The sequence below is a fragment of the Dasypus novemcinctus genome, chromosome 13, assembly GCF_030445035.2.
Source record: "Dasypus novemcinctus isolate mDasNov1 chromosome 13, mDasNov1.1.hap2, whole genome shotgun sequence".
In the NCBI taxonomy this organism is placed as follows: Eukaryota; Metazoa; Chordata; class Mammalia; order Cingulata; family Dasypodidae; genus Dasypus; species Dasypus novemcinctus.
The window spans coordinates 88436965-88464372 of record NC_080685.1 but is presented as its reverse complement, the minus strand read 5'-3'; the positions used below and the strand labels follow the sequence as shown (position 1 = coordinate 88464372).

The 27408-nt window shown below is 53.5% G+C and overlaps 1 protein-coding gene across 1 annotated transcript in view; it reads right to left on the bottom strand.

The window, feature by feature from the left end:
• The window catches only part of ADORA1 (adenosine A1 receptor), a 41618-nt gene extending 16100 nt beyond the window's left edge, over positions 1-25518 (bottom strand). Inside the window, exons 1-3 of the mRNA XM_004481892.3 lie at positions 25045-25518; positions 24536-24773; positions 23795-24192 (exon numbers count right to left, since the gene is read on the bottom strand). Of these exons, the coding sequence (XP_004481949.1) occupies positions 23795-24135 (341 nt within the window). The 5' untranslated portion in view covers positions 24136-24192; positions 24536-24773; positions 25045-25518. The remainder of the gene's footprint in view (positions 1-23794; positions 24193-24535; positions 24774-25044) is intronic.
• Positions 25519-27408: the final 1890 nt, after the last annotated feature.

The window sequence follows — 27408 nt, the reverse complement described above, 5'->3', positions numbered from 1 at the left end:
GTAAGATCATGAATAAGGCAAGGATGCCCACTGTCACCACTGTTATTCCAACATTGTACTGGAAGTTTCAGCTAGAGCAATTAGGCAAGAGAAATAAATTAAAGGCATTCAAGTTGGAAATGTAGAAAAAAACTTTTCCCTATGATATGATCCTGTATTCACAAAATCCTGAAAAATACAAAACAAAGCTCCTGGAACTAACAGATGAATTCAACAAAGTAGCAGAACATATGATCATCACCCAAAAGTCAATTCATTTCCATACACTAGCAATGAACAATCAGAAGAAACCAAGAAAATTCCATTTACATTAGCAACTAAAAGAATCAAATACCCAGGAATAAATCTAACCAAGGATCTAGAGGATTTGAACACAGAAAACTACAAAACATTGCAAAAAAAAAAAAAAAAAAAAAAATCAAGGAAGATTGAGATAAAAGGAAGAACATTCTGTGACCAAGGATTGAAAGACATAATATTGTTAAGATGTCAGTTTTACCCAAAACAATGTACAGATTCAATGAAATCCCAATCAAAATTCCAACAACCTTCTCTGCAAAAATAGAAAAGCCAATCATCAAATTTATGTGGAAGGGTAAAGGTCCTGAATACCAAAATTCATTCTGAAAAAGAAAAGTTGGAGGACTCACATTTCCCAATCGATTATAAAGCTACAGTGGTCAAAACAGCATGGTATTGTCATAAGGACAGACATGTAGACCAATGGAGTCAAATGGAGAGTTCAGAAATAAACTCTTATATTTATGGCCAATTTATTTTTGACAAGGGAGCAAAGAAAACTCAATTTGGAAAGAACAGTCTCTTCAATAAATGGTGCTAGGAAAACTGGCTCTCCATTTGCAAAAGAATGAAAGTGGGCCCCCACCTCACACCATATAAAAAATTTCACTCAAAATAGACCAAAGATCTAAACATAAGAGCCAGAATTTAAAACTCCTTAACAAAACATAGGGAAGCATCTTCAGAATCTTGTGTTAGGCAATGGTTTCTGAGACTTTTATACCCAAAGCACAAGAATAAAAGAAAAAAATAGATAAATGGGACCTCATCAAAATTTTAAATTTTTGTATATCAACAGACTTTATCATAAAAGTAAAATGACAATCCACAGAACAGGAGAAAATATTTGGAAACCACATATGTGATAAGGGTTTACTAACCAGAATACATGAAGAAATCCTTCTACTCAACCACAAAAAGACATTAAACAACCCAAATGAAAAATGGACAAAAGAGTTGAATAGATATTTCTCCAAAGATATGCAAATGGCCAAAAACTACATGAAAAGATGTTCATCATCATTGGTCATTAGGGAAATGGAAATCAAAACCACAATGAAATACCATTTCACAGCTACTAGAACGGCTATCATAAAACACACACACACAAACAAAAAACAAACGAACAAATTTACAAGTGTTGGAGAGGATGTAGGGAAACAGGAGAACTCATTCATTGCTGTTAGGAACATAAAATGGTGCAGCTGCTGTGGAAGACAGTTGGCAGTTCCTTAGAATTATCGTATGACCTTGCAATCCCACTTCTATGAATATACCTCATAGAATGAAAGCAGGGACTCAGATAATTGTACACCAATGTTTGTAGTGGTATCATAATTACTAAAGTTGGAAGCAACTCAAGAGTCCACCAACTGATAAATGGGTAAACAAAGTGCGGTATATGCACAAAATGGAATATTATTCAGCCATAAAAAGGAATGAAATTCAGATACAAACAACAACATGGATGAACCTTGAAGACAACATTTTGAATAAAATAAACCTGGCACAAAAGAACAAATATTTATGTAATATGAAATAATTAGAATCAGCAAATGCTTCGAGTCAGAATCTAGACTATAGGTTACCAGGGGATGGGGTGGGGTTAGAGAAGAGGTTGTTAAGGCATATAATGTACAGAATTTCTATCTGGGATGATGGAAACGTTTTAATAATGGGTAGTGGCACAACATTGTCAATGTAATTAACAGCACTGAATTATATATTTAAGTGTGGTCAAAGGGGAAATGTTAGGTTGCATTTATTGTACTAGAATACTTAAAAAAAAAAAAAAAGACCCATGGAACTTACAACACAAAAAGTGAATCTCAAGTTAAACTGTGGGTTATAATTAAAAGTACAATTATAAAAATGTGTTTTCATCAAATGTACCATACCAATTCAAGGGGGTAAAAAATAGGATGGTATATGGGAATTCTGTGTTTTATGCATGATTGTTCTGTAAACCCATAAGTTCTCTAATTAAATGAGCGAGAGAAGGACTGGGGTGGGAGTAGAGGCCATAAAGAACCCTCTTTGATTGACCAGGGACTCCCAAGCAGAGGAACCGCCCCATCATGGGACAGACAAACCGGGGTGCATGCTGGGCCTGAACCTATCTGTCCGTGTCTTCACTCCATGCCCTGCTCCCAATCCCCGCGGGACAAGCCCCTGAAGGTGCATTTCCCAAGGGTCTGAGTCAGCTGCGTCCATGGCAGGCACTGGCTGGAGATGGAGGAAGAGAGAAGCCAAGATATTTCTAGGTGCCCCTCTCTGTCCCAGTGGCTGCATCTCCTCCTGGGCTGTAGCTCCCGCCAGACAGCCCCACCGTGGCTCCAGCTTCCAGCAGCTGACCTCAGCTCTTGGGCTCCAGGAGTCCCACTTCCCCGCTTTGCCTCTTCACCTCGGGGCTGCTTTCTGCTAATGCCTGTCTCTTGCCTGGCTTCTCAGCCGCTTCGTTGCCTGTAACCCATCAGCTCTCCATGGTGGGCCCCTGAAACGATCCCCGTGTTCCTGGTTAGACTATTTGGGAGTGAAGATGGGTCAGATGGACTTAAGTACAGTCACCACAGAGAACTCCAGCCAGAGGTATGAGGCAACTGGCCAGACTCTTCATCAATGTGTCCACCAAGAAGGGGAGAGAGAGTCCACGGGATGGGTCTGGAAAAGGCTGAGGTGGGTCTGTTTGAAGGCAGGGGTGAGGGCATGACCTGCCACCTGCTGAGACCAGGCCGGGGCCTCGGGCCTGGCAGCCCTGTCCCCCCCACCCTCTCCTGGCCTAGGCAGTGGGCAGTGGGGGCCGCGAGGCTGAGGGGTCCATGGGAAGCAGGAAGGGCGGCCCTTTTGCGCAGTGCCGCAGTTCAGATGGTCAGGGACTAAGCCCCTTCGCCTTCCCTTCCCTCGTCCTCGGCGTCTTGGAAGGAGTGATACTGCTGAGCACTGGTCCGCAGCCTTCCTGCCTCTCCTCTTATCAAAGATCTCAGCCACTTGCAACTGGTAACTTGAATCTCAAGACCAGGGAAGTAAGGCTTTCAGACTCTTAAACTACTTCCTGCAGAGCAATTCTTCCTCCCAAAGGAGAACCGGAAACCAGATGCAATCAAAGACGCTGGGCACACTCCAGGGGCCAAATATTTAACAGTAATATTGCCCAGGGGAGTCGGCTCAGGGGCTTTGACGGGGGCCAGGATGTTTGGGTCCTAAGAATCCTGCCTCAAATCCTGCTGGCTTCAGGCCCTGTGGAATCATCCACATCTGTCCCCAAAAGGGACACCAGTGCGGTCCTCCAGGACCAGCCTGCAGGGCTGCGGAGAGGAGGGGCAGAGTGCCTTGAAAGAAAAGAGCAGCATAAATTGATTAGGTTATTAGTGTAATGGGCCTTGGAAAGAGCTGCAGGTCACTTGCTGAGAACAAATAACACTGCAGGCTGGTAGGAAAGACAATTATGTTCATTTATGTGACTCAGTAACGCCCCCTGTTCTGAGCAGTCTCCCCCACCCTCCCTCCTTCATCTTCAGAGCTTCTGGGCCCTGGGAGAAAGCAGAGGAAATGCAGTTCCTGCCCATAAGGAGCTCTCAGTTTGATGGGGGAGGCACAGCCCCTGAGCTGCCAGTCTGAGGGGGGAGCACTTACAGCTCTAAAACACACAAGGTCCAAGTTCCAGGTGTAAACCCGCAGACTCAAAAGTCCCAGGTACCTGGCATCATGAGTTCTGCCACAGACCTGGAGGTGACACATCGCTTCTCTCTAGATATGTTCTCTGTCTCTGCCGAGAGGGGTTTGGATTTGTTCTGCTCCAGAGGAGGCTGCAGGAGTGGGGTGTAGGGAGGGGGGTTGGCAGAGTTTGGGAAGGCACATTTTCCAAGAGTATTCGTCTGCCATCCCGTTTCCCTTTCCCCTGGTCTAGGATATGTCAGAATGTTCCTGCACAGACAGGAGGCCCAAGCATTCGAAACAATTCCCTGGGTGGTTCTAAGCGCCAGCGTCGAGTCCCAAAGCCAAATGCAGCCCCTCCACCAGGAAGAGGAGGCACTTGAGGAGGAGGACGTCTGACTCAAGAGTAAATGAGCGAGGCTGGACCCAGACCTCAGGCGCTTCCTGCTCTGCAAGGTGATTTTCTCCTGCTCCCAGGGTAAGGCCTTGACAGGGAAAGGACCAAGGCCAAAGGGCCCCACCTGCCGTGGGTGACCGTTTCTGACTCATCAGGTGGGACGAGAAAAAAAATCCTCTCTGCATTCAGATTTAATGGCCTGTGAGTGGCTGGTGCAGTGAGGCCTTACTGAGATGACTGTGGTGGCAAAAAAGGCAAAATTCCTTTTCCAGTGAAGTGGAAAGGCCTGAAGTTATGGGGGAAGGGAGGCTGATGGATCGCTCGGCGCCCCATAGCCTCTCCGGCCTTGTAGGAGGGGCTCACTTACAAGAGGCAGCAGGGAGCCTCGAGCCCTGGCTAGCCCAGCTGCAGGACTTCCCGGGCTCGAGAGGCACAGAGGGGCCAGGCTGCCCATTTGGGGGGGTGCCTGTGTGTAGAGCCGCCGATGTCAGGACCCCCAAAGGAGGGCAGGCCTCCCTGGGCCTACCTCCTGGTGGTGGGAGTCAGGAGGCTGAGCTCTGGTCCAGGCTCTGCCGGGAGCACCTGGGGTGACGCAGCCTCGTCTGGTGGATGAGGGATGGCAGGTCTGGGTTCCCCTCTTCCGGAATGTGTCAGGTTCATGCTCTAAGAAGAAGGGAAGGAAGAGCACAAGAGCCAGACTCCTCCCAGCAGCCTGGGGACGAGGAACCCCGACGGTGCCGGTGAGAGGCACCTATGACTCTTGAGCAGGGAGTCCCCCCTGTGATGAGATGATTTCACACTCCAGCTGTGCCCCCAGGGAAAGGAAGACTGGGAGCAACATGGGATGGAAAGAGAAAATACTTGCTGAATGAATGAATGAATGAGGTATGCTTGGAGTCAGATCTGAGTTCAGTCTGTGGTCACATCAGTTAACAACTCCTGGCCTTGAGCAAGTCACAGTGATTTGAACCTCAGTTTGAACCTCTGGTGCTTGGCACCAGAAGACCTGCCCTGCCGGCTCCCTCAGGGTGAGGCTGGATGTGTGTGATTTATCCGGTCTCCGTATAAATAGTAGCAACTGGTGTCGACTGTTAATCACCACGGGGAGGGCATCCCTGATTTTACTGGAAAATACACTCGAGGCTCTTGAAAAGATAGGAAACAGGTTGCAGGGACATAGATAAACAAGAAGTTGCTTCTGTTTCACTTTGGAAGGCAGATCGCACGGTTTCATTTCCCCTTTGCAGCCGGGGCTCTCCCACCTAATTCACGCCGGGCCCAGGATTGGCCTGTGTTCCCTGCGCTAACTTGACTGCACCCTGGGCCTGGCGCTGGTGGTGGGCGGGGGTCGAGGGGCCTGCTCGGCCCAGCGCTAAGCCCGGCACGGGCTGCGCGAGAAGCTGCACGCGGGGACCGGGAAGCGCGGGGGGTCGATCAGGGTGCTCGGGTCGCCGGTGGCCCTCCTCCCACCTCCCTTCCCGGCATTTCTTGGCCTGGAGCCAGGCGTCCCCTCCTGGAAGGCCTCCTTCCACCGAGGGACCATGGTCCAGCTCCCGCCCTGACCCTGACCCTGACCTATCCCATCCTCCAGGAGGCTGGGCTGGAGCTCAGAGTAGGGAGACACGGTGGGGGGGGGGGGGGGGCGTGCTCCTCCCGGACCATCCCTGGCCTGGGAGGAAGCGGACACTCGGCTGTGAGGAGCCATTGCTTTCGCGGGGACCTGGGTTCCTTCCTTGGTCCTGCTCCCTAAAGTTCACGCATGTGGCCCTCTGCTCTAGAACAGCGACAGCCGCCAGGGTGTGGGAGGCCGGGCGGTGGACAGGGAAGACAGAGAGCTTTCCACCTTGGGGAGCTTTACATAGAATGAGTCCGCCCCCACCTCAGATCTCTGTTCCACAGCTTGTGCTTCTGCATCAGAAAGTCCTTACCAGTGTCTAACTTCAGTCTGTCTTACTGCATCAGAACCCAAGGAGGCACTACTCCTGGGACCTGGAAGGAGCTAAGTCACATTCTCCCAGGTCCTGGCCATTCTCCTCATATCACAATGGGTCAGTGGGCTTTTGAGGCCAAGTAACAGCTGTACTGACTAGCTCCAGCAGTTGCCCTTGTCCTTGCTTAGTGCTTCCTGATGCTTCTTTGCCTTACGTCTCACCCCAGTATTCACTGAGCCCCACTGCAGAGCTGGACAGTGGCACTTACGGGAACGCAGAAACCAGGCCCAGTCAAGGAGCCGGTTTTTGCAACAGTACACAGAAGGGTTCAGCAACAGTTGCCCACCCTGAGCCATGCCCGCCCTACCCTTCCCAGCACCCCTGCATTTGCTCAGGGCTCTCCCCCTCTCTTCTGCCCGGCTGCAGGATGGGCTAAGGTGAAGGAGGGACCCAGAGGCAGTGGAAAGGGGAGAGGCAGGTGAGAAGAGAATCCCCTTCCCAGGACCACATCCAGCAGGAGGAGGATGCGGGGGCCCCTGGATCATGGTGGGGGCTGACTCCCTCCTCCTCACCCCACCCCCCAGGTGAGACAATCAGTAAAATCTTTTGTTTTCCTCTTTGAGCTTATAACTGCAAATACCCCGTGGGCAGAGACCACTGTTTAATGTAGTCCTAGCACACTCTGCAGTACCTGTCACACAGTGGGCGCCCGATAATATTTGGGGAAGGAAATGGAATCACATAAAAACGCTCCATTGAAACCTGAAAAGGCAGAAAGAGGGGTGGGAGGTGGGGAGGAAGACTACAACGAATATAAAACAATGACCAACATGGTAGATACGACTCCTACTATGTCAACAATCACTAAATGTGTCTAAAGTAAGAGGGCAGGCAGGGAGGCCAGTCTGCGGCTCCTTACCCACCTCAACAGCAGCACCCCCCCCCCCATGCAGGCCGAGGAGCCCTGCACCCAGCCTAACAGATGAGGGGCTTTGCAGAGAACCCTCGAGATGCCCATCGAAGGTCCTGCCTCAATCACCCAGCTCCAACATATCAAGTCGCTTAATTAGGTAGTTCTAGCAAGAGTCTAACCACACTTCCTCCTGCTGCAAGACCAGCCCATTCTCATCTCCAGAGCTGGGTGGAGGTTGGGGAACAGCCTGTTCTCCTCCTCCGTGGGAAGCTGGCCTGGGTCCCTGCCATTTGCACCGAGAGAATGGAGCAGCACGGAGCGCCTGGCAGAGCCCCAGAGCAGGAGCCTGGCCAGGCAGCTTCTCTGGGGGTTGATCAATAAACTCATTTTCAGTCCCTCCTCCCACTTCTGCAAAGCCCGTGTAAAGCACTCGCATCTGCCAGGACCCTGCATGAGGGACTCTCACTTTGGGAGGTGTGGGGAAGAGGAAGCTTATTCAGCCAAAGCCTTCCGTTTTCATCCACCATTCACGAAAACGTCAAATGCTATGCTCACGGCTGGAAAAAGAAAATGCAGAGAGCCAGCAGCAATGGTCCTTGGGGGACTCAGCCGGGCAGGAAGCCGGCAGGATGTGAGCCGTGGCAGCTGGGTGCACATGGGGTGTTGAGCACCCACGCAGCTTCCCTCCCCGACCTGAGAGAAACACACACCTCGGGTCCAGTTCAAGAGCCCCAACCTCCAAGTCCCCGCTCGTCTCCCTCCCCTGACCCCCACGTCGGTGCCATCTCCCACCGAGCCACGCTGGATGGCCAGGGAGGCAGCGCAGCGGAACTGGAAAGGCGGCCAAGGGTTTTAGGGGGCCTGAGTTTGAAGCCCAGCTCCACAGCAGACTTGCCATGCCAGCGAATCGCTTCACCTCTCAGCACCTTAGTTTCCTCTTCTGTACAGTGGAGCTATTATCTGCCCAGCCCAGCTCGCGGTATCTCTGGAGTTACCGTGTGTCATTGAACCTTAAACACACTCTTTCGTCTCCTCTTCTTAGGTCATCCTAGGAGGACGGCATTGCCACCTCCATGGACGAGGAGACCGGGCCATCTGCTAGAGTCATGCAGCTAGTGTTTGACATTGGAACAGGTAGGCTCCCCAACCAGGGTGCTGGGTTCCTGCACGGATTTTCCCTCGAGGCTGTGAGGATTCTGAGGACCAGAACTGTGGTCTTAGGTTCTGCTATACCCTTCCTTATGACCCACACTTTCAACCATAATGTGCCAGGGACTCACCTGGGGCGCTTGTTAAAATGCAGATTCCAAGCCAGCAAGTCTAGCAGAGCTGAGAACCTGCATTTCTAACACGCTGCCAGGAGGGGCTAAGGCGGCTGGTCCCTGGACCTTACTTTGAGCAGCAAGGCCCAGTGGTACTCAGCCTCGTAGCTGGCACAAAACCAGCTCTCCCCACCCTTGCTGGGGGAGGGTGACCAAGGGAACCAGAAAAAGAAAGGGCATTGTCTAAGAGCTGCAGGAAGGAGGGATTCAAATCCCTGCCGGGCCCATCTCAAGTCCACCAGCGTGACCTACTTTTCTTAATGAACAGCCACCCCCACCCACATATGGGGAGAGGCAAGGATCCTAGAAGCCAGGATCAGAGAGAATGGGCAAGAGGCTCCAGCCTCAGCATATGGCAGTGGCCCACACAGCGCCACTCACAAAGCACTTCCAGACCCATTCCTCTACTTGACCCACACACTTCTGCTTGAAAGATAAGAGCAGGTTTTGTTGTTGCCATTTTACAGGTGGGAAGATCAAGGCCCAGGAAGGTGCAGTACAGTCAAGGACATGGCTTGGGTGGTTAGTGTTTGAGCTGAGCCTGACCTGATTCATCTGACTCTGGGGCCAGCACCCCTTCCAGGAAGCCCCACCTGTCAGAAGTGTGGCAGGGTGGGTCTCCTTGGGACCCAGCCCGGGGCTTGGTGGGCTGTCTCTCCAGCCTACCTCCACAACCCTCACCTCCGTGGACCTCGTGGGAGTATTTCTGATGCAGTGATGCTAGCTAGCAACACCTCCTGATTTAGCTTCCCAGCTCTTGTGATTGAGGTAGCCATGCAAATGAGCACATGCCAGCTCTCAGGCCTGAGAGAAAGCAGGCAGGGTTTAAAGAAACCAGGCGGCAGGCCAGGTCCATGCTCCTAGCTGCCTCTGTTCCAGAAGTGTCAGCCTTCTTAGCTTGACCGATGCTGACTTCTCTTGTCACCTGCACCCTTTTGTCTCTCCTCAGCGTAGATGCTCCCTCAGAACAAGGGGCTGTTCCCCACGGTCTGGGAACCCCTGAGGACGGTGGGGTGGGAAGCAGTGGGACGTATTAGAAAAAGCATTCACTTTAGCATCTGGCAGGCAGGTGTTCAAATCCCAATTTTGCTACTTACTTGTCGGGTAACACTTTTCAAGTTACCTTATCTCCCTGGTTCTCAATTTCTTTATTTGTAAAATGGTGTTGCTGCAACCTCACGACTAAAGAGAATGAAACATCCCTCCAAGGAAGGCAGCCAATGCCACGCCTGACATGCAGGAGATGCTCCCCCACCGGGCTCCTGGGCCCACAGAGGAGCTCAGAGCAGGGGGGACGTGCCCAGGGCAGTGACGATGACACCCTCACCTGCCTGGAAGGCTCTGTATGTCTCCCAATGTCGCCACAGCCACTTTCCTGAGGGCTGAGCCAACAAGGAGGCCCCAGCAAGCTCACAGGGGAGCGTCTCAAGCCCTGCTGGTGGGCGGGTGTGTCAACTGCCCAGGCAGCCACGACATAGACCCAGAGACAGAAGCACACACACCCTGACCAGCACCCCCCTCCCACCACAAGGCAGGGAAGGAGAGGAATGAGGCCCCCAACACGGGCGGCAGATGTCGGCCTTACACATCCGTTTTCACTTCTAATCCTCCTGACAATTCCGGGAGGTAGATATTGTCATATCTAATTTAGAGACGAAGAAGCTGAGACTCAGGGAGACTGGCCAAGGCCACGGGGCAAGACGAATGGCCTGCACACCAGGGAGCACAGGGACCCGGAGCCCCTCCCCACACCTGCCTTCCTCCTGGGCTCCGCACACGCCGCCCTTGGACCCTTTGCAGCAACCCCGGGAAGTCCATCTCAGCGGTGAGGGTACAGCCCAGGGGCCAGGGGGCTTGTCCAAGGGGCATGATGGCAGCCAGGCCCAGGGTTCAGAGTCTTTGCTCTCCCCAACCCCGAGTCCCTCCTCTGCGCTGGGTGGATTGTGGGAAACCGCTTCTCCCTCAGCCTCTCCTGTCCTTGATTCTCCTCGCTGGTTTTTCCCTTGAACGTTTTTTCTCCAAGTCTTGACTGAAGACTGAGTTCACACTCAGGGCCTAGAAGGGGCCTAAGGAGTGCCCACTCCCTGCCGACGGGATGTCAGGCACAGGAGGGGAAAGGGGCTCACACCCCAACTCTGTGCAGACCCCTGGACCCCGGGAGCTGCCCTGTCCGTCAGGAGTGAGCGCCCAGAGCACCACGAGCTCCAAGGCCCTCCTCGCCCCTCCTGTGCTCCGGGAGCCCTTGGGGCCAAGCCTCCGTGCTGCCAAGCCCACTGCCTGACCAGGTTGGGGCCCGAGGGCCGGTCACCCAGCAGCCAGGAGAGAGAGCAGCCCCCAGCAGGAGGCAGGCGGCCTCGTGAGACATGGAGAGGGAGGAGGCTTTCCCGTCACACATCAGCTCTGAAGGCAAACCCAGCCCCTCCGCAGGAGGCCTCATCCCCTCCTGAAGCTCCTCATCCTCAGGGGCTCCTGCTTCATGCTGCAGGTCTCTGCCCCCCTCAGGCCCCCTGCCCTGCAGCCAACACCAGCTCCTCTGCCTCCACCCAGTCAGGCCAGCCCTGGGCCGGGCTCTGAACAGCAGGCAGGAGACCAGCCTGGGAATGGAGGGCAAAGCGTGCCCCCCCAAATACACAGGAGACAACTTACCCCAAACAAGGAAGCCTCTCTCCCTCCCCGCCCCAAGCACACTGCCTCACAGACAACTCTTTGAGGTAGTGACTGGAATTATGCCCAAAATATAGATGCGGAAACTGAGCCCGGAGACGTGCGTGATTTACCCAAGGTCACCCAACAGTAAGTTTTGAAGTCAAGGTTCAGACAGAGGTCTTTTCATTGATCCATTCAGTCATTCTTTCAGCAATTCTGGTCATGCTCATCGGTAACTGACAGCAAGTCATTTAACCTTTCCAGCTTCCTCAAGTGGAAAATGGAGAGGACATCATACCATTAGTACAAAATGCTGCTGGTAACTCTTCATGAAATGGTGCCAGGGTTTAAATACGATCACCTCTAGGAAGTATTTAGCACAGGGCCTAGCAAAGAGAGGCGCTCGGGAGTCACTTGCTACCATTAACATTCATTCGGTGACTAGATCCGCTATCGTATATGAAAAATGAGCAGGAAGTGGGCAGGGCACTGTGGGTGGATATGGAGATGAATAGGCCTGGACCCCTCCCTCAGAAATTTACCACAGGCCAGGGACAGAGATGACCAAAGTGTAATTTGAATGGGGCTATGCTAAAGGGAAATGCTGGGAGCTGAGGGACATGAAGGCAAAACAAGGAAGGCTTCCTGGAGGTGTCACCTAAGCTGAGTTTTAAAAATGAGTAGGGGGACCTGATGTGGCTCAGTGGTTGAGTGTTGGCTTCCCACAAACAAGGTCCCAGGTTCAATCCCCAGCCTTGGTACCTCAAAAAAAAAAAAGAAAGAAAGAAAGAAAGAAAAGGGTAGGAATTAGACAAGGGAAGGGAATAGCTGTCAGGTGTGTGTGTGGGGGGGTGTCTTAGAAGCCAAATCTTTTTTTTTCCTCCTCAATTAAAGCCTGGATAGGCTAAGAAGTGCTGACTGGGAGGCAGGGAAAGTGAGTTTTGAGCACGTGTAGAAGAGGGTGGGGCTGGGCACCCTTGGCGAGGGGAGTGACCTTGGCCCTGGATGCCTGGATGGGAGCCAGGCCTGCTCAGGCCTCCTGCCAGCGTGGCAGGTGGTAACTCGTCAGTCTCCCCGACTTGGCTGTGGGTCTGTGCCCTTGAGGATAGGACTCGTGTCGTCAGAAAACGCTCATTGACTTGACCGTGTAAACTGCGCTAGTACATTAAGAAGGATTAATGCCATTAACGGCGGGGGCAGGGGGTGAGAATTGGGGGGAGGCACAAACAGGAAGCAGATTAGCTTGTTGGGACTCCTCTGGACTGTGGAGAATGGAGGAGGGGAGTGGGCAAGAAGAGTCCAGAAAGGTCTGGAAGCTCAGAAAATTCTCGTTTGATTTGTGAAAATAAAAGCTGTACCTCCTGCACTGCCTCCCCCGTGTGACCACGAGAACCCAGACCTCCCCACTAAGCACCCCCCCCCCGCCCCCCACTGAGAATCTCCAGCCACCCTGGCCTCCTGTCACAATGGGGGGCGGGCGGGAAGGCGTGGGCCTGGTGGCCTCTCACAGCCCCTGGGGCCTGCAGGGCAGCTCCGAATGCTTCCAGGCCGTGCTCCCCAGGAGTCCATACAGACGCTCGGCCTGCAGGCTGGGGAGGGGGCAGGCTGGGGAGGGGGCAGGCTGGGGAGGGGGCAGGCAGGCCTGTGTTTGCTCTGCACATATGTCTGCCCAGCCCAGCAAGTCCCCAAACACCCTGAACGGTTTCCTCCCGGGGGACAATTTGATTCACGGAGCTGCCAGCCCCCAGGAGAGCCCTTGCCTTGGCTTCCTCAGCTGCCAGCCTCCCCAGGGGGCTCAAAGGATGAGGTCCTGAGAGAATGAGGGGCCTGCTCACACCCTGGAAAGGGGGGCATCATCAAGCCCCTTCCCCTTGAGGAAACAGGCAGCACGGGGACAGGAGGGGGCTGGGCTGGAGCCAGGAGACCAGGCCACTTGCTCCCACCTTGCCAGGAAAGCGTGGGTGAGTCCCTTCGCCTCTCTGTGCTAGCACCCCTCCTAAACTCTTGGAAATGTCGTCATTAAATAACCCTACATTCTTTATTTCCTGCCCTTGCCCTCTGGGGGTGAATGTGAAAGATCTGGCTGACTCCTTCCCAACCGGGCAGGTTAATCTCCCCCACTAAGCGTTCTCTCATTCCTTCACTCCGCAAACATTGACTAAGCACCTGCTAAGTGCCGGTCAAGCATGTGTTAGGTACTGAAATACCATGAGCAGGAGAGAAGCCTAGAACTATACCCTTCTAGAACGTGGTGCATGCAAACTCATTTTGACAACACCTGAACCCAGCGGGATTAGGCAGTCACATAACAGCAACTGCTAACGGAAACCGAACACAAGCTTTGGGTTATTTCACAATAGTAATAGTCCCCTGCGCTGAGAGCCTGCTAGCACAGCCTTTATCATGCAACCTACGAAGGAGGCATTAAGGAGTCTGCTTTGCAGAAGAGGAAATGGAGACTGGGAGAGGTTAAGTAACTCTTTGAACACAACACAGCTCTAAGTGCCTGAATAGAATTTTATACAAATTTGTCTGCCTGGGGAGACATCTCTTGCTCTTTGTTTCTAAGTGTATCTCCATACAGCAGGAGGGGAGAGATACCGTTCTGAGATGGGCAATGATTGGGAACATTCAGGGTAGAGGAGCTTTTTTCAAACACACCATTCCCTCTCCTGCCCCCAAGAGAATCACTGCCTGGTGAGTTATTCACACTGGATGCATGTGCATCAGAGACCTGGATTCAATTTGGGTAAAAAAACAAAAAACCAGGGGTTGAGTACCAGCTCTTGATCATGCTGCAGCCTCAGCCTCTGCTCTCCCAGGGGTGGGCAGCTGAGAAGTGGAACCTGGTGACGTCCGAGAGCAGGCTGCACATCAGGGCGCAAGGCAAGGCCCCCCCTGCTCCATGGATGGGCTGCTGGCTGCTCAAGCAGGTCAGGTTGACAGGGACCCAGGGCCCCCTGAAGTCCTGGAGCTGCCCCCCTCCCGCCTGCTCTGCCCATCAGCACTAGGCTAGAGCTGGTGCTTGTAAGTGCCTGCCTACCGCCTGGCCATCCTCGCTGCCGCGTTAGCGGAGGAGGCTGCTGGCGGCCTCAGTGCCCTGTGGCGGCTATGCCAGGGCCCTAATCGCTGGCTGGGGGAGGCACCACCCCTGTGCAGGAGATTCCGGGGGCGGGGGTGGGAAATGAGGGACTGGACCCCAACCACATGGGTGGGCAGAGGCTTGGGGGGAGGGGCTCAGCTATCCCAGAATCCACTGCATCCGTTCTGAATGGAGTCAAGAGAAGAAGCCTCGACTCCGCTGCCTCCTTCTGAAGCTTAGTGGGGAGCCCGGTGCCACGTGTCCTCACTGCTGCGGTCCCTGCTGAGAAAGCCAGTAGCCTGCGGAGAAGTGGGGTAGGAGTCGAGGATGGAGCAGCTGGGAAGCTTGCTGTCGGTGTGAGGAACGCCTCCCCAGAGGCTGTGAGCAAGGAGCGGCCTAGCCACCGGCCCACAGTGGGGCTGCCGTCACAGGGCCTCCGCCTGCCTATCTAACAGGGTCTCAGCCTCCCCCCACTTCTTCCTTCCCTCCCCTTCCCCGCCTCCAGAATCCACCGGGGCTTACAGCCGTAAACCTGGGGAGTCACATCTGGCTCCATCTCCCGCCTTGCTCGTCCAATCCGTTTCCGCTTTTCTCCGTCTCCACGGCCTCCTCTGTGCCCTGCCTGCCCCCACCCCGGCGACAGCAATGCCCTCCTAACTGGTGTCCCCACACAACTCTGACGGGCTCCAGTCCACCCTCCACACAGCAAAGGGTGAATGCAGTGAATTACACCGTTAGTATTTCAAATGCTGAGCCACCCTTGTGCATATGGAAATAAACCCTATTTGGTGATGATGTAGTCTCTTTATTAGGTCACTGGATTTGATTTGCTAATATTTTGTTAAGGATTTTTGACCTTTTTAAATGTAATTTAGATTATGCCATTCCCTGCTTAAAGCATTCAGAGGACTCACAGCGCACTTAGAATACAATCCAAACTCTTGACCATGAACCACGAGGCCACCTGGGCCCTACCTAAATCCTCAGCCCTTATGGGTCTCTCGGGACGTTGAGAAAGCGTTCTGGAGAAGCCATGAAAGGCCTGTGACAGACAAGAGCAGGTGGCGTACTTCTTCACACTCTCTAGTTGTAATTGTAGCCGTCTGTTTACGTGGGTATTGGCAGGTCTTTAAGTTCCACGAGGGCAGGACCCAGCACCGACTTCTTGTCTGTGAGAGACCCAATACCAGGCACGGAACCAGACCCTTCTGAGTTCGTGAAGGAATGAACCCTCCGCCTCGCCCGTAGCTGCGCCTGTGTAGCTGAACGTGGCTGTGATCAACACAACCACGTGCCTGGTCTCACTTTAACTTCACCACCATGAGCTCGGGGTGGGCCCTTAGTGCTTCCCCCTTCTACTCACTCTTCCACTTCCTAGAGAATTATTTCACACTTGCTACTCTCTCCAACATCCTCACTCTCAGCTGATGACCTTGCTTCTTACTTCTCTAAGAAAGCCAAACAATCAGAAGAGAACTTCACCTGCCATCTTCTGCACCCACATGCTCTGTCTGTTCCCATAGATAAACCTCCTTGCTCCTGGCTGAAGCCAATTCCTCCCTGCCTAAACGATGACATCACTTCAGAAATGCTCTCCTTTGCTCCAGCATTTTCACTCTCTACTGAATCACTTCAATCAGCACACAACATGCTAACATCCTTCCTTTCTTAAAAACAAAACAGAAACAAAATGATTTGCTACCTCTTCTGTCAGCTGCTTTTATTACTTTGCTCCTCTTTGCAACAAAATTCCTCCAAAGAGTAATCTCTACCTGTTGACTTCCATTCTATCCCTCTTCTCTCTTGAGCCTTCTCCAATCAAGCTCTCTGCCCATCATTCTATCACATTGCTCTCGTCAAGGTCACCAATGGCCTGGCTAAATCTAGTGGTCATTCTCAGTTCTCATGGCACTTGACCCATTGGCAGCACCTGAAGCAGTGCTCTCTTGCTCCTCCTTGGTACATATGGTGGTTTGAAATGAATGGACCCTAGAAGAGTACATTTTTTAAAGTTAATCCATCCTTGTGGGTGTGGACCTATTATAAGTGGATCTTTTCATGAGTAGGATCTTAAGATGTGACCCACCTCATTCAAGGTGGGTCTTTGTCCTCTTCCTGAAGTTCTTTATAAGAGAATGAAATTTGGACAGAGAGAAAGCCACGGAAGCAAGAAGCTGAAAGCAACAAAATCTGGAAGAGAAGGGAGAGACCAGCAGACGCCACTAGGCACCTCGCAGTGTGACAGACAAGTGCAGGATCGCCAGCAGCAGGTCTTCTGGAAGAAAGCATTGCCTTGATGATGCTTTGATTTGGACATTTTTCTCAGTCTCAAAACTGTAAGCTTGTAAGTTAATAAATCCCCATTGTTAACTGCCAATCCATTTCACTGTCCCTGCGTTTTGGCAGCCTAGCAGACTAGAACAGTATACTTTCTACACATGGCTTCCAGGACATACTCTTGGCCCTTGATTTTCTTCCTACGTCATGATTCTCCTTTGCTCTCCTTTACTGGTGCTTCCTCTTCTCCCCACCCTCTCAGGGCTCAGTCCTTCATCGCCTTGTGTTCTTTCTCTGTACTTTCTCTCTTGGCTATTTCATCTAGCCTCATGAATTTGAAACCATCTACATGCCAATGGCTCCCACATTTCTATCCACAGTCCAGACCTCTCTCTTGAGCTCCATCTCCTGAATCACATCCAACCATCTGCTCCACATTCCACTGAGGCATCGATAGATACTCGAAACGCAATGTGTCTAAATCTAATCTTCTTTCATTGCTCCCCAGACTTGCACCACCTGCAGCCTTTCCCACCTCCCATGATGCCAAGTCCATCTTTCCAGTTGTTGGAAATTTGTATTGACATGGAAAAAAGCATATGTTATAACATTAGTGAATAAATTTGGGGTCCTACTTAACACTTTCTTTCTGTCATACTCACATCCAGTCTATAAGCAAATCCTTCAGACCCATCTTCAAAACATACTCAAAATTTGAACAAAACTGTAGTACATTCATGCAATAGAATTCTACACAGCCATGAGGGGGAAAAGCCCCCAATCACTGTTGACTCAGTAACAGGGATGACTCTCAGGCATAATTGTGAGCTTCTAAATCCGAATACAAAAGAGTACATACTACTTGATTCCATCCATAAAAGTTCAAGTACAAGTAAAATCAATCTATGGGGATAAAGGTCTGAATAGTGGTTACTTTTGGGAAGATTACTGATTGGGAAGGGCACAGGGGAGCCTTGTGAGGTGAAACTGTACTGAATAGCATCTGGGTAGTAGTGACATAGATATGTATGTGTGTGTTTGTGTGAAAACTTACTGAGCTATGTACTAAAGATTTACTTTACTTCAATAAAAAGGAAATAAAAGGTTAAAATTTTTTTAATGTACATCCAGAATTAACCACATCTCACCATCTCCTCTGCTATTTTACTGGTTTGAGTTACCCTCCTTGCTCCTAGATTACTGTCATAGCTCCTAGCTAGTGCCCTGCTTCCACCCTTGCCCCCTACCATGTGTTCTCAATAGAGCAGCCAGAGCGATCCTTAAAAACCTAAGTCAGACCATGTCACTCCTTTTGTTCTAATCCGTGCAATGGCTCCCCATTTCCCAGAGTAGGAGCCAGAGTCCTTCCAGTGACCTACAAGGCCCTGCATGGACCAGCAGCCCATCATATTTCTGCTCTATCTCCAACCACTCTCCCCCTTTATTGCTCCATCCCAACCACCCAGGCCTCCTTGCTAGTCCCCAGGAGTCCTTCCAGGCCTGCCAGATCTAGTCTGGAAGGACAATGGGCTGAGGATTGCCAGACACACCTCCAGGGATGTGCAGTGTGGGAGTGAGACACTCAAATGAAAAGCCTTAGAGATGGAGAGGTGGAGGCCGTGTTGCTTACTAGGCCGCACAGCCCACAGTTCCAGAGGTGTCCAACCCTATCAACAATGTGAGCTGTGGATATCGAGGTAGTGTTATCTGTAATAACAAAAATATTGGTAACAATCTAAATACCCAACAGTATAAGAAGGAATTAATAAAATGATAATCAAATAATCATCTATTCAACCAACATTTGTGGCATGCCTGCTCTGAGCCAGGCACGGAGGATACTTGAGCACGAAAGCAGGTCTGGCCCTGGCCCTTCAGGCGCTTACCAAGTCCTAGAGAGTCAGTAAATAGAAAACTGCCGGGAGATGAGTGATGAGGAAGAAGTGGATCCAACCTGAGTACCTAACAAAGGAAACTAACCTGCTCCCGGTGCAGAGGGCTCAGCGAAGCCTCCCAAAGGAAGGGCTATTTTAGCTGAGATGAGTAGCAATGTATGATCTAATATTAAGCCATTATAAAAATCCTTACTGAACAATTTTTATTGCAATGGGAAAATGTTTATAATATAATGCTAGCGATAAAACGGGAAATAAAACCATATATAGATGCTCTCAACTAGGTAAAAATAATCTATCTATATATATACACGTGGAAAAAAATTTTGGAGCACCAAAATGTTAACAGTGGTTAGCAGTAGGTGGTAGATTTACTGGTGATTTTATCATCTTTGTTATCCTTCCCCTTTTTTTTCAAATTTTCCACAATAAATATGGATTGCTATTTGTTCATAAATAAAGATCAAACGTCAGAGTGTGGCCCCTACCCACGCGCGCACACACACGCGCGCACGCACCTCTGACCCCGGGCTGGAAGGGCTCTCCAGAAGGCATCCTGGCCGTTCCCCTGCTTCCAAGCAGCGCTAGCATCTGGGCGGGTTGCCCCTCACACACTCAGCCTTCCTGGAAGCCGTTGCAATGCTGGCTGGGGGATGCCTGTTCATCGTTCCAGGAATCCAGATCACCCCACGGCTAAAGCCCAGGGCCCCCTGGCTCAGCACACTCTACAGAACCCCTGAAGGCTCTCCCTAATGCAAACAAAGGAATTCTTTTCCTGCAACACAAAGTTACCCCCCTTTCCCCTCTAAGTCTTCCATTAATTTGCTGATGTAACCTGTAGAGGCTTCATTTTTCTTTTCTGCTCCTTGAGGAACAGAGCAACTGCTAAGAACCCCTCCTGTCCCAGCCTTCTGCATCCGGGGCCAGGGAGCAGCCCTCGGGAGTCGCAGGAAAGAGCTCAGGGCTGAGTGGTCTCCAGCAGCTCGTACCCTCTCTGGGCCTTCTTTCCTTTTCTGGAGTGGGGTGGGGGGGCTTCCAGGCTTCCGACGGCCCCTCTTCTCTCTCATTCAAGGTCTATGACTAATCCATCTTTAGACAGAAGGTCTGGAGACGGCCGGGCACAACTAGAGAGCAAATGTTCTGGAACCCTGAAGGCCACAGACCATCGCCTGCCAGGGTACGAGCCCACGAGGCACTAAGTCCTGGAGGAAACGCCAGGCCCTAGGACGGGGCAGGGAGGCTAAACTGATCCCTCAAGAACCCGCCCTAATCTACCAGATGCCTTTTCCTGCCCCAGGTCTGGCCCAGCAGCCCAGCCAGGCAGGCGTCCAGCTGTGGCCAGAGGCAGCGCTGCCAGGGGCTCCCCTGCCCACTGGAGTGAAGGTGCCTCTGCCGGGGAGGGAGGCACAGGCGCCAGGGTAGCTGAGCAGAGTACAGAGGCCATCGGCAAAGTCCAGAGAAATCACCCCACAGACAGCCCTGGGGAAACTGCCTTATAAATCCTACCGCTTCTTGGGGCTAATTCAAGATGCAGAAGATCTTACTGGTTAAAGGCACAAGTTAGACAAGCCTGGATTCAAACCCTGGCTCTGCTCCTGACAAGCTGTTTATCTGGGCCAATTACAGAAACTCTCCCAGCCTCAGACCTCAGCTTATAGAGTTATCTATAGAACAAGGGTAACTATAACCTACCAGGGAGAGGCTGTGAGCAGTGAAGGAGATCAGGCATCCAAACACCATCGTGCCTAGCTCACAGTCTCTAAGCGGTTAGAGCACAAGCAGAACACTCTCACATCCCAGCACAGTGCTGGCAAGAGCTACGATAAGAAACAACCACAGAGAGCTAGAGCTGAAAGGAATCTAAGACCTCTAATCCAACCCTTTCATTTAACAGATGGAGGGGAAAAATGGCTCGGAGAGGCCAAATAACTTGTCCAAGGTTGCACAGCTAGTTGGTGACGGAGCAGGGTTCAAACTCATGTCTGACTCCCAAATGCCCCTACCACCCCATCACCCCAGCCCACCCCACTGGGCCGTGAGCAGCCCTTTCTAATGTGTCCTTCCCACATTTGGCTTTGGGCAAGGAGCCCTCTGTTAGCAGTCCTCCCTGCAACCTGCCTATTGGAGTAAGGATCAAGTTGCTACAGGGTGCCATCAAGAAAGCCCAGGGTGGGGTTGGGGGAGGGGGGAACTGCCAGAGAGTCCCTGGAACTAGGAGATGAGGGGATGAGGGTATCAATTACCAGACATGCAGTGGTGTTATGCAAAGAGCATGCAAAATACATGTAAATGACTACAGGTTATTGATGAATCAACAATTTGAGCTTCTTAAAATTTGTAATTGGATCACCCTACATGATGTGACTCCCTCTTTCTCTTCGCTTGTTGGTAAGTGGAAGGAAACAAAACCTGTGGTCAACTGAGCAGCCCTCCGCTCAAACCATGCCTCACTTGGTGAGGGGCTCTGCAGACCCCTGTCGTTTGGATGCCCAGTCCACGCCTCACCAGCGCTCGCTCAGTAATGCTCCCTGGTGCCCGGGCTGCATCCGCCTTTGACTGGCTTGTCTGGGCAGAGAGCCCGGCGCCCGGGGGCCCTCTGGCAGGGAGGTGTTCTCACAGACCCCGCAGCCCCCTGACTCCAGCTGGTCAGAGGGCAGCACGCTGCCAGGGGGGCCCTGAGGGTGACAGGCACGGGCCTAGAGGGGCACTTCACCTCAGCTTAGCCTCTCGGATCCCCCTTTGGCCGCGGGGCCTCAGCAGCCTTCCACTCGCTGGCCGGGCTGGCGTGCGGCTCTAAAAGAGCCGTGTCTGAGCTGGCAGGGGCACGCGTGGTCAGAGTCCTGAGGCAGAAGGGGGAACAGGTCCAGCCCACAGCAAGAAGGTTAGAGGTCAGACATCTGGAAGGCCTTCCTGAGGCTTAACCATGTGAGCTGTGGAAACTCAGTCAGTCCAATTTAGTGTTTGCTGAGTGTCTGCTATGTGCCAGATACGGTGCTAAGAATCCTGGAGAACTAACAGAAGCAAACAAGATGTGGTCGCTGCTCTGGTCACTGCCCTTGAAGCAATGACAAGCCACCAAGGGGCAGGAAGCATCTATAGATATAATGGTACTTAGCACTCCCTGGGACTGTGTTACGTGTGTGCCACCTGCATAAATTGTCTGGGTGGGGGGTCTTCTCCGTCCAGACCCACTTTGTGCCATTTGTTAATAATGAAAATAAAAATAAAAATTGCAGTTTACTGCTTTCTTATAACGTGACAAGCATAGTATTAGGTGCTTTATATGTATGAGGCCATTATAGTCTTCCAATAACTCTAGGAAGTAGGTAGCATTATTAACTCCCCTTTTATAAATGAGAAACATAAGCTTAAAGAAGTGCCTTTCCCAAGGTCATACGGCTAGAAATTCAGAGTAAGAACTTGAATCCAGACCTGTATTTTTTTTTTAGAGGTACCGGGTTCGGGGATTGAACCCTGGACTGTGTATGTGGGAAGCCGGTGCTCAACCACTGAGCCACACCGGCTCCCCAGACCTGTACTCTTAGCCTACCCACGCCCCACCTTGCTGCCCAGAAGACAGCTCCTCTAGACCCCGGCTCCTCCAGGCCGGAGCGAGGAACGGGAACTGCCCCCGAGGAACGAGCCTGCGGTTCCTGCCAGCGCGCCAGCCCCACCCCCACAGGGCAGGCAGGGCACGTTCTGCCCACCCCTGACCTCTGCCACACTAGGACCAGGCCTTTGGCTTGTGTTGGCTCCCGCTCAGCAGACAGGATTTCTCCAGCAGCTTCCCGCATCTGCACATTTGTAGGAGTTTGCTAACGTGGCGACCCTTGGTTATAATGGACGGGCCAGAGGCTCGGCCCATCCTAATGAGCTGAGACCAGCGTCATCCGCGCAGCCCAACAACAGCCGGGGGCTGCTGGCGGCGGCTGCCCACGTGCCAGTGCGCACGGGCCCTGGGATCCCGGCCAGCCTTCCCTGCCCTTCTCCCCTCAGCAGCAGTTTTCGCCCCACCTTTCCTGGGAGACCGGGAGGAGGGGCGGGCCTGGAGGGGCCGGGGCACAGGGGTCTCAGGAAGGCAGGTGGGTGGTGGAATCGGAGCCCTGCTCCCAAACAGGTTCAGGAGACCCTCTGGGTCTTAGTCTCCCTTTACCAGTTCCTGCTCCACCTCCCTTACAGGATCACGGTGAGAAAAAACAGTGTGTGAAAAGGCGTTCAAAAATCAAACGTGAAATGTAATGCAAAAGGAGACCCGTGGGTACCTAGCCCTGCCTGCAAAGGCCGCCGAGGGGGGCCAGAGGCCCCACGTCCCAGATATGGAAGCTATGCCGCAGAGGGCAGGTGCCGGAGATGACCGGAGCTCCTTAGGAGAAAGGGAATCTACTGGTGACAAGAAGTTAGAGAGAGGGCAAGCATGCCTGACAAGATCGTCCCAAGCAGGGCGAGTTCCTGGCAGTGCGCCCAGGCACTCTCTGGCACTTGGTGGCCCAGGCACTGCCTGGTGACGACATCAGGGCCTGGCAGGCCAGGGTAGGGAGCCCCAACGTGGACTAGACACCTGCACTGAGGACTGACACCATCCAGCCTCCAACCCAGTGGGTCTGGAAGCAGGACAAGCACCTCTGCTGTGATGAGCAAAGTCACAATTTTGCAAAAGGAACATCAAGAGCAGGTGCCACCATTTCTCCCTCCTCCTGCCTGTGACAAATCCCCTAAGTGGGAGCCGAGCAAAGGTAATCAGACCACTTGGGTTCAGCAGGACAGCCCCAGAGCGGGGAGTGGTTGGCACAGAGATACCCGGAGAACGAGGGAGCCGAAGAGTGCCTTCAGGAAGCCGGCCTGGGTCTGGGGGCACGGGCAGCATTCCTGCGCCCAGCATGCCACTCCCAGCACGTCCTCCCCCTACCTTAGCCCTCTGCTCTCTCTTCCACTTCCTGGGAGATTGGTGGAGCTCAGCTCACTCCCATCCAGTGCTCACTGGGACCTGGCCATGGTGGTGACCCCTCCAAATCCCCCCCCACCCACTGCAGGCCTGGCAGGCAGCCTTGGATTCCCGGGTCAGGAGAACTGCAGCTGCTCCAGCTTTGGGGTCCTGGGCAGTGCCAGGTTCACCCTCCTCCAGCCCTGGCTCCCCTCCCACTTCTCCCACTGCAGTTCAGCCCGGCACTGCAGAGCAGGGTGGGGAGGCAGGGTGAGGCTGGGACGCAATGCCCCCGAGATGGGTGGCTTAGGGGTGGTCTTGTGCTCTCCTCTCTTGCTCTCTAGGTGGCCCTCAAGGCCACCCAGCACATCTCACACCACCCAAGGCCCTGGGAAGGCAGGGTGCCCATGGGGCGGGGGCACTGGCAACGGGCACCATCTGCTGGTGCACACTCACCGGAGCGGGATCTTGACACGGAGGTAGCGGTCCACGGCAATTGCCAGCAGGGCCAGGATGGAGCTCTGGGTGAGGATGAGGACAGGGCAGGCGACCATGAGGCAGGTGTGGAAGTAGGTCTGCGGCCCAATGTTGATGAGGATGGCGAGTGGGATGACCAGGGCACCCACTGCCACATCAGCCACCGCCAGCGACACGATGAAGCAGAAGGTGGCATCCCGCAGCGCCTGGTTCACTTTCACCGCCCAGATCACCAGCACGTTCCCAGGCACAGAGACCAGGGCGATGAGCACCTCGATGCCAATGTACGCGGCCTGGAAGGCCGAGATGGAGGGCGGCATGGCGGGCACAGGCTGGGCACATCAGCAGGCAGGCGCCGAGGGGCATGAGGCAGATACCTGTGGTCATGGAAGGCCGGGGTGGGGAGGCCCGCCTGGGAGGGGCCGGGGAGCCCAGGCACCTCTGGAACGCCCACTGCCCTTTGGAGACATGCCCCACTTGGCACATCCAGCACCTGCCCAGACTGGCAGGGGTCCCCAGGCCCTTTCTCTGCTAATCTTTGTGCCCTCTTCTTATCCTCCCGAGAGGGTCCATTCAGCAACTTAAAATAGCAGAGCTCACTCCTCCACTGGCTTTTTTCATCGGGTGTGAGGCAGCTCCCAGCACACACACAGCCCACAGGGGTCCCCCATGCCCGACTTTGCCCACCCCTGCCCACGGAACAGGATGCAGAGAGCTCACCATCCTGCCTGCTGGCAAGCACCGGGTCCCGGCGACAGTGCCCAAAGTTCCAGGCACCTGGTGCCGCCCAAAGCCCAGGGGCCGCCCTGGGCAGGGCTGGGCTCTGGGCACCGCGCGGTGGCTCATCGTCCTCCAGGCTCCCGCCGCAGCGCTCCCAGCCCGGCCTTTCAAGCAATCACATGGTGCGGCAGAGCCTCGGGCCAGGAGCTTTTAAAGAGGTAGCACCCCTCTTCCGCACCTGGGACAGGGGTAGCAAACGTGGGTTTGGGGGACAGAGCCCAGGGAAAAGCCAGGGCGCAGACTCCCCACCCAGCAGCGTGCGCGCACTCCCGCCTGCACCCACCCACCGAGATATGGTTGGTGCCTGGCTCCTAACGATCCCCTGGTCCCGCTTGGCTCTGCCAGGGACTCTTTCCCACCACCTATCCCACGGGGCATTCCGGTCCCTTCTTTCAACCATCTCCCGCACCCCTGGGGAGCCCCAGGGGGAAACTGAGGCACGGACTTACCCAAGGTCACCAAAGCTGGCAGAGCTCCTGGCCACCTGAACTGCGCTGCCCAAGTGGCCCCCCACCTCGAAGCCTTCGGCAACCGCTCGCTCCAGGGGTGCCCGGAGATCCAGGGCCAGCCTGGTAGGTGCAGGGGATGGTAGCTGCCTGGGTCTCGACTCGGGCGCCGGCGCCTCCGTCGCCCCCGGTGCGGGAGCTGAGTGACAACCCGGCTCCGCACGGCGGGAGGGGGCGGCGGCGGCACCCGCGGGCCCCTCCCTCTTCTCTCTCCTCCCCCACCCCCTCCTCCTAAACAAAGGAAGTGATGCTGAGAAAGGAAAAATGTGAGCTTTTCCAGAGGTCTGGTGTGTGAATCCAGCCGCGGGACTGGGTAGAGGTGCAGCCGCCGGGTCTCCGCTCCGTCGCCGCTGGGTGCGGGATCCCGGAGACAGGACACGCCTGAGGAGCTCGCTCCACCCTCTCAGCTCAGCCTCTCGCCAGCAAGCTCCGTAATGCCCCTCTCGGGGCCCCAACAATCATTTGGAAGTACTGGCACCTGTCCTGTGTCCTCCTGCACCCTTCAATCAAAAAAAAAAAAAAAAAAAATCGAGAAAACCCACAAAAAACAAAAAACCTCCTGCCATTGACACCAGTCCCCACACAGTCTCAAGAACCAACATCCTTGGAGGGGATGTCACTTTCCTGCTCCATCCTGAGTCATTACAGTCCTTTCTCGTCCATCTTTCAGAACTGCCTTTTAGTCTCTTGGCATTTTCCATTCTACAGATGAGAACACTGAGGCACAGGCAAGTGACCGAGCTTCCCAGGAGAGCTCCATCAGTGCCACCTCCTCTTGTGCCTTCTATTCATAGCACAGTACCTAAGCATGAAGATCTAGCCCAGTCCCCTCCTGGTGTAGGTGAAGAAGCAGACTCAGGGAAGGAAGGAATACCACAAAGTCACGCAGCAAATCATAACAGAACCAGGGTAAGAACTCCAGGCTCCTGACCCCTGGCACAGTGCTCTCTGCACAGTGCTCTCCCCACCGTGTCTCCTGCCCCAGTTTCTGTTTCGTGGCACACTGGGCTGACTAGACCAGCCCGGCGACAGACCCACACTCAGAACAGGTGTTTTGCAGGGATCCAGACCTGAGAAATTCTGTGCATGGGTATTGGGAAAAGGCCCTGAAGGGGCAAAGAGAACCAGGCAGGCACCCTGCTGTGCCAGGTGGGCATGCCCAGCCCTCGGCAACACTGCCTCCCTTGTTGGATCCAAGGATGCCAAGAGAGGGATTCTGCCCAGAGGAGGGTGGGCAGACTGCTTGGGCACCTGGCAGAATCACCGCGGGGCCCAGGGCAGGATGGGAACCTGAGTGGTGGGGGGAGGGGGCAGAGCATGGCTGGAGGCTCCTGCCTGGAGGAGGAGGAGCCGGGGTTGGGGAGGGATACTTTTCATTTCTGCCTTCAGGGGGAGCACGGAATCTGTGCTTTAAACAACAAAACTGAAACCCTTCCCTAGAACCCATTTCCTGGTAACCTGTACTCTGGAGTCTTTCCCTAGAACCACTCCCCCTCTTTCTTCTCCACTTCCCCTGCAGACTTCATCAATACTCTCACAAGTGGCATCCCGACATCCTGCCCACTCCCCAGCCCCACGAGCAGATGGGTCTTTGTGTCCATTCCCCTGCCTCTTAGTCCTTTCCTTAGCTCAAGTCCTTTTTGACTCAAGGGTTCCCATCCCTGGTCCTCTCACAGCTCTTCCTAATTTTTGCCCAGTCCCCAGCATCTCAGAATCACCCCGCTGTCAGAAGCCTGCAATGACCCAGGCAGGCCCAGCTCGGGGCAGAGGGTGGGTGACAGGCACCCTGTTAACCTTCAGAGCCTCTTCAGCTCCAGGGGGCACCTGACCACCCCCCCCACCCACCCACCCACGCATCCATTCTCACCCCAATTCTTCTTATCCGTGAGCTGTTGACATGTAATAGATACATTTGCATAATATCTGTAGGTAATTTGTTTGCTCCTCAGTTCTGAACAAAATAAGCTAAAATCCTTTTCCCTTCACACCTTCTTCCACCCCTGCCTGTTCCCAGGGCCGGGCCTTGTCAAGGGCTCAGCCCAGCCTGTATGAGAGCAGAGCTGGCCAAGACAAGGTCCATCCCGGGGAGCCGCTGTGGCCAGGGAGTGGCCACACCGCACACAGATTCCTGGATGGCCGGGCCATTTGGGGCTGCCTAGAACTGGAAGCTGTTGCAGACCCTTCACTGCCACTATCTGTGTGGCTGCAGGAATGCCACTCTTCTGCTCCTGACCACAGTTTGCTCATCAGTAAACTTAGACAAATTGATGTCTGTAAACCTTTCTTGCGCCGACAGCCAATAAGTCC